General features: G+C 47.0%; 1 protein-coding gene across 6 annotated transcripts in view; it reads left to right on the forward strand.

Annotated features, from left to right (window-relative positions):
• LOC109909613 (solute carrier family 12 member 7) overlaps window positions 1–14,287 on the forward strand; it is a 103,363-nt gene that overhangs the window by 71,896 nt on the left and 17,180 nt on the right. For all 6 annotated transcript variants that reach the window (XM_031796845.1, XM_031796846.1, XM_031796849.1 and 3 more), the window contains exons 10-19: window positions 67–165; window positions 697–754; window positions 1,096–1,270; window positions 1,351–1,469; window positions 2,707–2,805; window positions 5,043–5,162; window positions 5,309–5,413; window positions 7,786–7,954; window positions 8,453–8,648; window positions 13,915–14,084. In XM_031796845.1, the coding sequence (XP_031652705.1) occupies window positions 67–165; window positions 697–754; window positions 1,096–1,270; window positions 1,351–1,469; window positions 2,707–2,805; window positions 5,043–5,162; window positions 5,309–5,413; window positions 7,786–7,954; window positions 8,453–8,648; window positions 13,915–14,084 (1,310 nt within the window). The remainder of the gene's footprint in view (window positions 1–66; window positions 166–696; window positions 755–1,095; window positions 1,271–1,350; window positions 1,470–2,706; window positions 2,806–5,042; window positions 5,163–5,308; window positions 5,414–7,785; window positions 7,955–8,452; window positions 8,649–13,914; window positions 14,085–14,287) is intronic.

The raw sequence follows: 14,287 nt of genomic DNA on the forward strand, positions 1-14,287 counted from the left end.
CCTGGGCACGCGGAGAGAAGATCATATTTAATAATGTAACCAACTTCCTATTTCCCCTCCTCACAGGAATCATGGCTGGATCCAACAGGTCTGGTGATCTCAGGGACGCCCAGAAGTCCATCCCCATAGGAACCATCATGGCCATCGCCACCACCACCTTCATCTGTATCTTTAATGACGGCGACAACAGACCAACCATACAAGTGTCTTAATAGGACAAATACAAGCACCCAGGGGTGGAACTTTCACTGGGGGCATGTCCCCCCCCACATTCCGAAATATCATTTTTATCCCCCACAGTTTTATCATTGGAATGTGATACAAAACGAGGCGACGGTGTGCCTTTAGGACCTTTTGGACATCTCTGAGTGATCGGGTAGGCTGTTTGGAGTGTTTATCAGACTGGGAAATACAAAAAAACTAAGTTGTGCCCCTGCAAGCACCTACCAAATGATTATAATACATGATAAGTCAGTGTGTTGTTATTATGTAGACTTTAAACTGTAAAGGTCGTGTTCATTTGGGTTCTCCATAGCAAAACGTAGCAATGGTAATCGCAAATGACAATTCCTTATTGGACAAGTTCAGGTAGCCTTACCGAACTTTACTCTGTTTGGCACTCAAATGAATGTGATCATGGTTTTGTTTTTCAACTCTTGCCGTCCCGATGCTAATTTCCTTAACGGTGCCACCCAGACATTAGTTCTGTCATACTGTTTGGCGCCTGCATCGAGGGGGTGGTGCTGAGAGACAAGTAAGTGCTGTTTCACTTTTCACACTTGGTATGAAAGCAATACAAATGTCTTGTTTATTTGTTTCGCCCCCATATGGGCATTGAGAGAGAAATGATCATCTGGATTGAAAACATCTGTTTGCCTTCATAAAGCTGTTTGTCTGAGCCACATAGTAGGCCCTTGTAACACACATCGTTATAAGGGGGAGAGTTCGAGTTAATTATACTGGATACACAATGGTCAAAGCTAGTGAGTGTCTTTCTGGCTAGTCTTTTCTCTGTTTAAGAAATGTGGTTATGCATATCCCAGTGTGAGCGTAGTATCTGAGGACTTTTCTAGTGAATACGTCTGTTTGTCCTAGGTTTGGGGACTCTGTCAAAGGGAACCTGGTGATTGGCATCTTGGCTTGGCCCTCCCCCTGGGTGATTGTGATTGGCTCGTTCTTCTCATGCTGTGGAGCAGGTCTACAGAGTCTCACTGGAGCCCCCCGGCTGCTGCAGGCCATCGCAAGGGACGGCATCGTGCCATTCCTACAGGTCAGACACACACATACTGTAGATGCACGCACGCACGCACAAACAAACAAACAAACTCTCTGGCTGTCCCTGTCTCCCAGGTGTTTGGTCATGGAAAGGCTAATGGAGAGCCCACCTGGGCCCTGCTGTTGACTGGTGGGATCTGTGAGATCGGTATCCTCATCGCTTCTCTGGACGCTGTCGCCCCCATCCTCTCAATGTGAGTACCCCTCTCTACCATCCTCTCTATGTGAGTACCCCCTCTACCATCCTCTCCATGTGAGTACTCCCCTCTATGTGAGTACCCCTCTCTATGTGAGTACCCCCTCTACCATCCTCTCCATGTCAGTACCCCCTCTCTACCATCCTCTCCATGTCAGTACCCCCTCTCTACCATCCTCTCCATGTCAGTACCCCCTCTCTACCATCCTCTCCATGTCAGTACCCCTCTCTACCATCCTCTCCATGTCAGTACCCCTCTCTACCATCCTCTCATGTCAGTACCCCTCTCTACCATCCTCTCCATGTCAGTACCCCTCTCTACCATCCTCTCCATGTCAGTACCCCTCTCTGCCATCCTCTCCATGTCAGTCCCCTCTCTCTACCATCCTCTCCATGTCAGTACCCCTCTCTACCATCCTCTATGTCAGTACCCCCCTCTACCATCCTCTCTGAGTACCCCCCTCTACCATCCTCTCCATGTCAGTACCCCCTCTCTACCATCCTCTCCATGTCAGTACCCCCTCTCTACCATCCTCTCCATGTCAGTACCCCCTCTACCATCCTCTCCATGTCAGTACCCCCTCTCTACCATCCTCTCCATGTCAGTACCCCCTCTCTACCATCCTCTCCATGTCAGTACCCCTCTCTACCATCCTCTCCATGTCAGTACCCCTCTCTACCAGCCTCTCCATGTCAGTACCCCTCTCTACCATCCTCTCCATGTCAGTACCCCTCTCTACCATCCTCTCCATGTCAGTACCCCTCTCTACCATCCTCTCCATGTCAGTACCCCTCTCTACCATCCTCTCCATGTCAGTACCCCTCTCTACCATCCTCTCCATGTCAGTACCCCTCTCTACCATCCTCTCCATGTCAGTACCCCTCTCTACCATCCTCTCCATGTCAGTACCCCTCTCTACCATCCTCTCCATGTCAGTACCCCTCTCTACCATCCTCTCCATGTCAGTACCCCTCTCTACCATCATCTCCGTGAGTACCCCTCTCTACCATCCTCCCAACTTTTCTCCACCTACACATCAACCTCTCTCTACCTTCCTCTCTTTCTTTCCCTTCTTCGTTTCATCCTTCCATCCCTCCCTCTCACACTTGCTTTCCCATCTGCTGTAATGTAACCTAATCGTAGTGTTGCAGAACTGGTCTCTGGATGTTAACTGACAGATTGTAGTGGTGTGTAATCTCACCTCTCCGTCATTGTATATCTCTCTCCCCGTCAGGTTCTTTTTGATGTGCTACCTGTTTGTTAACCTGGCCTGTGCCCTCCAGACCCTGCTCTGCACCCCCAACTGGAGACCCCGCTTCAAGTTCTACCACTGGTAAGGGGAACGCCCTCTCTATTACTTTATATCATGGTGCTGGCTGTTCTAATGCCCTCTCAAATTAGCAGTCTAAGCTTCACTGTCTTCTCCTGCTTCATCAGGTACTGTAGTAGTCTCTTGGGACTCTGTTATCCTAGGAACTAACCAGCTAACTTCACCTGAGGAGGTTGTTATTGAGCTCAGTGACAGGACCTCTGAGGACAGATACAGATACACATCACACGTACACACACACACACACACACATCTGGCACAAACACCCTATCCCTGGAGCCGGGGCTTGTGGCAGCTATATGCCAGGTGTTTCTATAGCCTAGCTAAGGAGCTTTGGCTCTGCTCCCCATGGGCGACTCCAGAAAGCAGGTCTCTGCTGGGCCACTGGTGTGTCTGAGGGGGCAGCTATCTACCCGTCCTTACTGGGGGGGCAGCTATCTACCCGTCCTTACTGGGGGGGGCAGCTATCTACCCGTCCTTACTGGGGGGGCAGCTATCTACCCGTCCTTACTGGGGGGGCAGCTATCTACCCGTCCTTACTGGGGGGGCAGCTATCTACCCGTCCTTACTGGGGGGGCAGCTATCTACCCGTCCTTACTGGGGGGGCAGCTATCTACCCGTCCTTACTGAGGGGACAGCTATCTACCCGTCCTTACTGAGGGGACAGCTATCTACCCGTCCTTACTGAGGGGACAGCTATCTACCCGTCCTTACTGGGGGGGCAGCTATCTACCCGTCCTTACTGGGGGGGGCAGCTATCTACCCGTCCTTACTGGGGGGGGCAGCTATCTACCCGTCCTTACTGGGGGGGGCAGCTATCTACCCGTCCTTACTGGGGGGGCAGCTATCTACCCGTCCTTACTGGGGGGGCAGCTATCTACCCGTCCTTACTGGGGGGGCAGCTATCTACCCGTCCTTACTGAGGGGGCAGCTATCTACCCGTCCTTACTGAGGGGGCAGCTATCTACCCGTCCTTACTGAGGGGGCAGCTATCTACCCGTCCTTACTGAGGGGGCAGCTATCTACCCGTCCTTACTGAGGGGGCAGCTATCTACCCGTCCTTACTGAGGGGGCAGCTATCTACCCGTCCTTACTGAGGGGGCAGCTATCTACCCGTCCTTACTGAGGGGGCAGCTATCTACCCGTCCTTACTGAGGGGGCAGCTATCTACCCGTCCTTACTGAGGGGGCAGCTATCTACCCGTCCTTACTGAGGGGGCAGCTATCTACCCGTCCTTACTGAGGGGGCAGCTATCTACCCGTCCTTACTGAGGGGGCAGCTATCTACCCGTCCTTACTGAGGGGGCAGCTATCTACCCGTCCTTACTGAGGGGGCAGCTATCTACCCGTCCTTACTGAGGGGGCAGCTATCTACCCGTCCTTACTGAGGGGGCAGCTATCTACCCGTCCTTACTGAGGGGGCAGCTATCTACCCGTCCTTACTGAGGGGGCAGCTAGCTACCCGTCCTTACTGAGGGGGCAGCTAGCTACCCGTCCTTACTGAGGGGGCAGCTAGCTACCCGTCCTTACTGAGGGGGCAGCTAGCTACCCGTCCTTACTGAGGGGGCAGCTATCTACCCGTCCTTACTGAGGGGGGGGGGGGGCAGCTAGCTACCCGTCCTTACTGGGGGGGCAACTAGCTACACGTCCTTACTGCCATCACCAAAAGCCCTACTGGGCAGCCTAAATCTCATGATCTTAAACTGGCCAGTTAGTCAAGGTCTACGCTAGAGGTCATATAAGCTTGCATTGTGAATATACAGGCACACATCTCTTATCGTGTCCACAGGTAAATGGATCTGAGTTAAAGGTCCAATGCAATGTTTTTATCTCAATATCAAATAATTTCTGGATAACATTTAAGTACCTTACTGTGATTGTTTCCAATTAGTGGTAAAAAATAAACAAAAATCTTAGCTAAGAGTGAAAACAGGCAAAAATGTCAAGCTGTCTTCTCTAACAGCTTTTACTGTTATAGGGAAAATGTCATCGTTTTCACAGTATTGTTCCAACCTCCGTACTGTGGAAATGTATATAAAACACAGGAAAATCATGTTTTTTACTGCACTGGGCCTTTAAACAAGCAAGGGTATTTGCTGTCTGGTACTGAAGTCCAGAGAGAGCACGTGATTGGCTTTGGTTATCCTTAAATGAGGTCTAAACAGGCAAAAATTTGAATGACCCCTTTAAGACGAGTGACATTTACCTCCATTTTGTCTGTCTTTCTCTCGTCCCCCACAGGGCTCTGTCTTTCCTGGGCGCCAGTCTGTGTGTCTCCCTGATGTTCATCTCCTCCTGGTACTATGCCCTGGTGGCCATGCTCATCGCTGGCTGTATCTACAAGTACATTGAATACAGAGGGTAAGAGCTCATTTATTCTACATTTTGTTCTCTCAACACAAATAGGATATACGTATTATAATAATGGTGAGATCCTGGTTAGTTGTAGCTCTCTCTGTTTGTCCTGGACCTCCTGGCACTCCTCTTCTCGTTCTCTCCATCTCCAGGGCGGAGAAGGAGTGGGGGGACGGTATCCGTGGTCTATCGCTCAACGCTGCCCGCTACGCCCTCATTCGCCTGGAGGAGGCACCGCCCCACACCAAGAACTGGAGGTGCGCGTGTGTTTAGGTTTATGTGCATATACGTTTGTTTGCTACAACAGTGACACCACATTTCTGAACAACCAGCAGTAGACAGATGTGGGACTCTGCAACAGCGGCTAGACAACATGGTGTATTCTTACCATTAACTGAGTAATCCATAGAATGAGAGAGAATTACTATTTGATTAATCTCTGAGCCTTCTCCGTAATCTCACTGTGAAAAAAAGATACCGGTAAGCCTAAACAGCATAGCAGCCCCAGGACAGTGCCTGCCCAAAAAGTAGAGCATTTACATCAGGAAAGATTGAGGTCAAACTTGAGTATTGGGTCCTCTCCCGTCTGCCACTGGCATCATCCACAGTGCCATTCCCAGGGCATAGCCTAATCTACAGTGTCAAAATCAAGATTTCTCCCTGTGCCATCTGGCGCGGCGGGGCGGGATACAGAGTACTTACACCCACCCAGCGCCCACGCTCAGCTCGCGACATACCCCCCTAAGCCTCTTTACACAGTAGCTGACGTGCCACCAGCCTTCGACAGCAGGAACCGTGTACCGGGACTGTTAGGAAGCAGGAGCCATGTACCGAGACTGTTAGGAAGCAGGAGCCATGTACCGAGACTGTTAGGAAGCAGGAGCCATGTACCGAGACTGTTAGGAAGCAGGAGCCATGTACCGAGACTGTTAGGAAGCAGGAGCCATGTACCGAGACTGTTAGGAAGCAGGAGCCATGTACCGAGACTGTTAGGAAGCAGGAGCCATGTACCGAGACTGTTAGGAAGCAGGAGCCATGTACCGAGACTGTTAGGAAGCAGGAGCCATGTACCGAGACTGTTAGGAAGCAGGAGCCATGTACCGAGACTGTTAGGAAGCAGGAGCCATGTACCGAGACTGTTAGGAAGCAGGAGCCATGTACCGAGACTGTTAGGAAGCAGGAGCCATGTACCGAGACTGTTAGGAAGCAGGAGCCATGTACCGAGACTGTTAGGAAGCAGGAGCCGTGTACCGAGACTGTTAGGAAGCAGGAGCCGTGTACCGAGACTGTTAGGAAGCAGGAGCCGTGTACCGAGACTGTTAGGAAGCAGGAGCCATGTACCGAGACTGTTAGGAAGCAGGATTGGATGTATAGTTTTGATCTGGTTGTTTATCATCTGTCCAGTTTGTTTTGACTCCAAATGACCTTTAGTGAGAGTGTATACAGGGTTTCTCTTCACTATTAAACCTGTGTGTTGTGTGTGTGTGTGTTGTGTGTGTGTGGTGTGTGTGGTGTATGGTGTGTGTGTGTGGTGTATGGTGTGTGTGTGGTGTATGGTGTGTGTGTGGTGTATGGTATGTGTGTGGTGTATGGTGTGTGTGTGGTGTGTGTGTGTGGTGTATGGTGTGTGTGGTGTATTGTGTGTATGGTGTATTGTGTGTATGGTGTGTGTGGTGTATTGTGTGTGTGTGTGGCTAACAAAACCATCGGACAATAGACAAGTTTAGATTGTTATTTGATGTGTTCCATCAAATTTACTCTGAGCCATCCAGGCTGAATGACTCTCATACAGATCTCTGGTTAACTCTGAGCCATCCAGGCTGAATGACTCTCATACGGATCTCTGGTTAACTCTGAGCCATCCAGGCTGAATGACTCTCATACGGATATCTGGTTAACTCTGAGCCATCCAGGCTGAATGACTCTCATACTGATCTCTGGTTAACTCTACAAAGCATTTTGACCTCTGACCTATGGACAGAAATGAATGATCTACATGAACAGCCAAGTTACGCTTAGATACTGTTATAGGCTAATGCAGTGTAATGTAACTTATAACACAGTATGTTCACCCCTGTCTTCCCTGGTCGTAGGCTATAATACAGTATGTTCACCCTTGTCTTCCCTGGTCGTAGGCTATAATACAGTATGTTCACCCCCGTCTTCCCTGGTCGTAGGCTATAATACAGTATGTTCACCCTTGTCTTCCCTGGTCGTAGGCTATAATACAGTATGTTCACCCTTGTCTTCCCTGGTCGTAGGCTATAATACAGTATGTTCACCCTTGTCTTCCCTGGTCGTAGGCTATAATACAGTATGTTCACCCTTGTCTTCCCTGGTCGTAGGCTATAATACAGTATGTTCACCCCCGTCTTCCCTGGTCGTAGGCTATAATACAGTATGTTCACCCCCGTCTTCCCTGGTCGTAGGCTATAATACAGTATGTTCACCCTTGTCTTCCCTGGTCGTAGGCTATAATACAGTATGACTTGTCTTATGTCTCATTACCCTTGTCTTCCCTGGTCGTAGGCTATAATACAGTATGTTCACCCTTGTCTTCCCTGGTCGTAGGCTATAATACAGTATGACTTGTCTTATGTCTCATTACCCTTGTCTTCCCTGGTCGTAGGCCCCAGATGCTGGTGCTATTGAACCTGGAGTCTGACCACACGGTGAAACACCCACGCCTGCTCTCCTTCTGCACCCAACTCAAAGCAGGGAAAGGCCTGACCATCGTGGGCTCTGTGCTGCAGGGCACCTACATGACCAAGGAGGACGAGGTCAAGAAGGCTGAGCAGGTACTGTAGGCGCCGTCTCAGATTCTACACTGTGGATGTGTTTCAATAGTCCTTCTTCTTCTTCGTCAGTAATGACGTGAAATAACCTGGTAGGTGAAAGGAAAATGGTGGGAATCTCTCTCCTAACGTCTTTAATGTAGCAGGGATTTATGGAGGAACGGAGCTGAGGGAAGAAATACCCTTTAGACTACAGTAGATGTGTCCTATGTCTCTGAGACACCTGTTCAGAGAAGCAACTCAGCGTGAGAGGAGTTTAAATGTTGCTGCAGGTTATTCCTTTAAAGAGACTGTCATCTACTGGTAGACCAAAGCCATTTTCAGAGAGCAGTTCCTCAGAATACCACGAGGATGCTACAAATATCATGCCTCAACGCCTAAAAAAAACAAACATAGGTATTGAAGACAAGGGTAATGATAACCAGGGTTTGAGTCCATTACGATTCTTTCACATCAGGAAATCATATTATTGTCCTTCTTTTCTCACTCTTTCTCCATCAGAACGTCAAGTCGTCGATGGCGACGGAGCGTACCAAGGGTTTCTGCCATGTGGTGGCATCGTCCAACCTGCGCGATGGTTTCTCCCACCTCATCCAGACGGCAGGCCTGGGGGGCATGAAACACAACACAGTCCTCATGGCCTGGCCCGGCACCTGGAAACAGTCTAATGACCCTGTCTCCTGGAAGAACTTCATAGGTTAGTTAGTGTGGCCCACTGGGATTTGAGACTGCGCCAAGCTGAAATGTATTTTTCAGAATACAGTGGTCACCATTCACGTAATACATTAAATATATAGATATGTCCGAGTTTACAAAAGAAAAATACAAAAAAATGCATGTTTTTCTTCTTTGTATTATCCTTTACCAGATCTAATGTGTCATATTCTCCTACATTAATTTCACATTTCCACAAACTTCAAAGTGTTTCCTTTCAAATGGTATCAAGAACATGCATATCCTCAGTTCCTGAGCTACAGGCAGTTAGATTTGGGTATGTCATTTTAGGATATTCTTTTTTAAAGGGTAAAAAAAAATTTTTGGGTTAAATATATACATCTGAGTTTGCAAGCGACGTTGTGTACTTCTTCAGAGTGGACCGGCGAGCAACAACATCACCTCACCGGAGTCATCCATGACTTCTTCAAGTTTAGCACCAGATCTACACATTTTTGAATGATGATGATTTATGATGATGAAGAGGGTGATTTGAATTGACAATATACAACGAGGGTTGGCAACTAGGTTGTGGAATTCCACCGAGCTTGTAGTAGTCGGTGGGCCAGACTATAATTAGCCAATAGCCTACTAGCTTCCCAGTTCATAGCCCTACGCTAGACATTTAACGTTGTTAGTGGGATAATCATCATTTCAATAACAAAAACATTATACTGTGTATCTGATTACAGTGGTACAATCACCAACGGCTCTATTAATAGTCCTACCTACTCTATTCAAATATATTAATCTGACCTTATTTCTCCAATGCCAAACCAGTGTGTCTTGTTTGCAACGAACCTGTCACTGTTTGCAAAGAATTCAATTTGATTTTCCGTCCGACGCAGAAAGGAGGTGGGCCTCTTTAAGGAATGCAAGGTGACTGTATTGGAGGAAATAGCTGTCCCGACAAATAGGCTATATGGATAACATAATTGCATCTGTCAAACAGGTAAGCCTACCTCCTATGTCTTAGTGTTCTTGTTGGTGCGTTTGCCTTCTCAACATTCATATGGATTTTAGAAACGCCGATCTACACTTGATTGATGGCTGCATCTCATCTCGTCTTTCCACACGGGATTGATGGCTGCATCTCATCTTGTATTTCCACACGGGATTGATGGCTGCATCTCATCTCGTATTTCCACACGGGATTGATGGCTGCATCTCATCTCGTATTTCCACACGGGATTGATGGCTGCATCTCAACTTGTGTATTTCCACACGGGATTGATGGCTGCATCTCAACTTGTGTATTTCTACACGGGATTGATGGCTGCATCTCAACTTGTGTATTTCTACACGGGATTGATGGCTGCATCTCAACTTGTGTATTTCTACACGGGATTGATGGCTGCATCTCAACTTGTGTATTTCTACACCGGATTGATGGCTGCATCTCAAACTCATTTTTTTTCCTAATGGATCCAATTATATTCCATTCTCTTGTTTTTATCATGGACATAATATTGAGAATTCACATGACAGTTTTACACATTTTATCAAGCTGTTGGTATCAAACCATTTGACCCACTGTAGGTTGAGATTGTTGGTTCCTCACATTTATTTCTTTACAATTTTCTGTAGTGAATCAAAAAAAATACCCATCAAATCCCACATTATGTTAATGAAGTCCTGTGTGTAACTCAAATGTGTGTTTTTGTGTCTGGATTGGGAAGGTGGGAAACATATCAACGAGAGAAGGAAGTCAATCAATCTTACAAATTCTCTTCCGTTTATGAGCTGCCACTCCTCATGCCACGAAGGAGAAAATAACCCCAACATTAAACTTTGATTCATTGATTGAATGAAACCATATCAAAGCTTGTGAATCATGACGGTCGTTATGACTGGAAAAGTTCAAACAATTCAAAGATTGACGTTTGTGAATGGACCTTACGAGAGGAAATCTTAGCACTTCTCACACATAGGTCTAAACAAAACATAGAAAACACTGCCAGAAACACACAATAGGACCAGTCAGACAGATACCTTTCGTCCCACCCCACACCTGCCCATATATCAGATACCTTTCCTCCCCTCCCACCCCACACCTGCCCATATATCAGATACCTTTCCTCCCCTCCCACCCCACACCTGCCCATATATCAGATACCTTTCCTCCCCTCCCACCCCACACCTGCCCATATATCAGATACCTTTCCTCCCCTCCCACCCCACACCTGCCCATATATCAGATACCTTTCCTCCCCTCCCACCCCACACCTGTCCAAATATCAGACAGATACCTTTCCTCCCACCCCACACTTGCCCATATACAGTGCCTTGCGAAAGTATTCGGCCCCCTTGAACTTTGCGACCTTTTGCCACATTTTAGGCTTCAAACATAAAGATATAAAACTGTATTTTTTTGTGAAGAATCAACAACAAGTGGGACACAATCATGAAGTGGAACGACATTTATTGGATATTTCAAACTTTTTTAACAAATCAAAAACTGAAAAATTGGGCGTGCAAAATTATTCAGCCCCTTTACTTTCAGTGCAGCAAACTCTCTCCAGAAGTTCAGTGAGGATCTCTGAATGATCCAATGTTGACCTAAATGACTAATGATGATAAATACAATCCACCTGTGTGTAATCAAGTCTCCGTATAAATGCACCTGCACTGTGATAGTCTCAGAGGTCCGTTAAAAGCGCAGAGAGCATCATGAAGAACAAGGAACACACCAGGCAGGTCCGAGATACTGTTGTGAAGAAGTTTAAAGCCGGATTTGGATACAAAAAGATTTCCCAAGCTTTAAACATCCCAAGGAGCACTGTGCAAGTGATAATATTGAAATGGAAGGAGTATCAGACCACTGCAAATCTACCAAGACCTGGCCGTCCCTCTAAACTTTCAGCTCATACAAGGAGAAGACTGATCAGAGATGCAGCCAAGAGGCCCATGATCACTCTGGATGAACTGCAGAGATCTACAGCTGAGGTGGGAGACTCTGTCCATAGGACAACAATCAGTCGTATATTGCACAAATCTGGCCTTTATGGAAGAGTGGCAAGAAGAAAGCAATTTTTTAAAGATATCCATAAAAAGTGTCTTTTAAAGTTTGCCACAAGCCACCTGGGAGACACACCAAACATGTGGAAGAAGGTTCTCTGGTCAGATGAAACCAAAATTGAACTTTTTGGCAACAATGCAAAACGTTATGTTTGGCGTAAAAGCAACACAGCTCATCACCCTGAACACCCTATCCCCACTGTCAAACATGGTGGTGGCAGCATCATGGTTTGGGCTTGCTTTTCTTCAGCAGGGACAGGGAAGATGGTTAAAATTGATGGGAAGATGGATGGAGCCAAATACAGGACCATTCTGGAAGAAAACCTGATGGAGTCTGCAAAAGACCTGAGACTGGGATGGAGATTTGTCTTCCAACAAGACAATGATCCAAAACATAAAGCAAAATCTACAATGGAATGGTTCAAAAATAAACATATCCAGGTGTTAGAATGGCCAAGTCAAAGTCCAGACCTGAATCCAATCGAGAATCTGTGGAAAGAACTGAAAACTGCTGTTCACAAATGCTCTCCATCCAACCTCACTGAGCTCGAGCTGTTTTGCAAGGAGGAATGGGAAAAAATTTCAGTATCTCGATGTTCAAAACTGATAGAGACATACCCCAAGCGACTTACAGCTGTAATCGCAGCAAAAGGTGGCGCTACAAAGTATTAACTTAAGGGGGCTGAATAATTTTGCACGCCCAATTTTTCAGTTTTTGATTTGTTAAAAAAGTTTGAAATATCCAATAAATGTCGTTCCACTTCATGATCGTGTCCCACTTGTTGTTGATTCTTCACAAAAAAATACAGTTTTATATCTTTATGTTTGAAGCCTGAAATGTGGCAAAAGGTCGCAAAGTTCAAGGGGGCCGAATACTTTCGCAAGGCACTGTATCAGACATATACCTTTCCTCCCCTCCCACCCCAAACCTGTCCAAATATCAGATACCTTTCCTCCCCTCCCACCCCACACCTGTCCATATATCAGACAGATACCTTTCCTCCCCTCCCACCCTACACCTGTCCATATATCAGATACCTTTCCTCCCACCCCACACCTGCCCATATATCAGATACCTTTCCTCCCACCCCACCCCACACCTGCCCATATATCAGATACCTTTCCTCCCCTCCCACCCTACACCTGTCCATATATCATACCTTTCCTCCCCTCCCACCCCACACCTGCCCATATATCAGATACCTTTCCTACCCTCCCACCCTACACCTGTCCATATATCATACCTTTCCTCCCCTCCCACCCCACACCTGCCCATATATCAGATACCTTTCCTACCCTCCCACCCTACACCTGTCCATATATCATACCTTTCCTCCCCTCCCACCCCACACCTGTCCATATATCAGATACCTTTCCTCCCCTCCCACCCCACACCTGTCCATATATCAGATACCTTTCCTCCCCTCCCACCCCACACCTGTCCATATATCAGACAGATCTGATGGAAGCAGTGGTGGAGTGGATGGTCTGGACAGGAGGTCATGTGACGTGCTTTTCACTGTATAATGTGTTTGTTCTATAGATGAGGGGGGTGGGGGGGGTCGTCAGTTTAGATGCCGTGGACAAATGACATGGTAGACCTTCAGGCTACTCCAGTGATATGTAATAGCCTATATACTTTATGTGTCTATAGAAACCTTGAGATCCTCTGATTCTCACGGTCAAGGTAATGATACAATACCTCGTCAGTGTACTCTGAAGAGGGAACAATGATATGTAGTTTAAAAACATTGTTCCAAAAACAGCACAAATGTGAGTTTCATTTTCGCAATAGAATCTCACTGGTCCTCATTCCAAGTTGCACATCAAAATATTTATTTGTTCTGCCATTCCTCCCCATCACACCAGGGCTGCCCAGAATATCGGGTTGCTATAAGATGTAATGGGAAAATAATGGACCTGTGAAAAAAACCGATGAAATATCTTCCCACTACCATGAGATGTATATATTTAATGTATTCATTTAATGATTGCCACAGCCCTTCCAAAAAAATACATTTAAATCGTGTTTTAATGAGAGAGAGAAAATCAAAATCAATCATTTCAAATGTGGCTCCCAGTGCGACTCCTTCCTGGCTATTGTGAAGCATCTGACAATTACATGTGTTTTTTTAAATGAACATGATGCACAATCCTCTATAATAACATTACTGAGATAGGGGCGTGTGTGTACGTTTTTAACCGCCTTTCTCTCTCTGTCCTCTCCACAGAAACTGTGAGGGAGACCACGGCTGCAAATCAGGCATTACTGGTGGCCAAGAACGTGGACAGCTTCCCCACCAACACGGATCGCTTGGGCGAGGGCACCATAGACGTGTGGTGGATCGTCCACGACGGAGGACTGCTCATGCTGCTACCCTTTCTCCTCCGCCAGCACAAGGTATCTACGGTTAGCATTTCACCAGGTTGTAATACAAAAAAAAAACACGCCCTGGCCAGTTTATTAGGTACGTCTATCTAGTACCTGTGTCGGACCCCCTTTTGCCTCCAGAACAGCCAGAATTTTTCAGGCCGTGAATTCTACAAGGTGTGGCGTTCAAACGTTGCTCAATTGGTATCAAGGGTCGTAACGTGTGCCAGGAC

Source organism: Oncorhynchus kisutch, linkage group LG18 (genome assembly GCF_002021735.2).
Source record: "Oncorhynchus kisutch isolate 150728-3 linkage group LG18, Okis_V2, whole genome shotgun sequence".
Classification (NCBI taxonomy): Eukaryota; Metazoa; Chordata; class Actinopteri; order Salmoniformes; family Salmonidae; genus Oncorhynchus; species Oncorhynchus kisutch.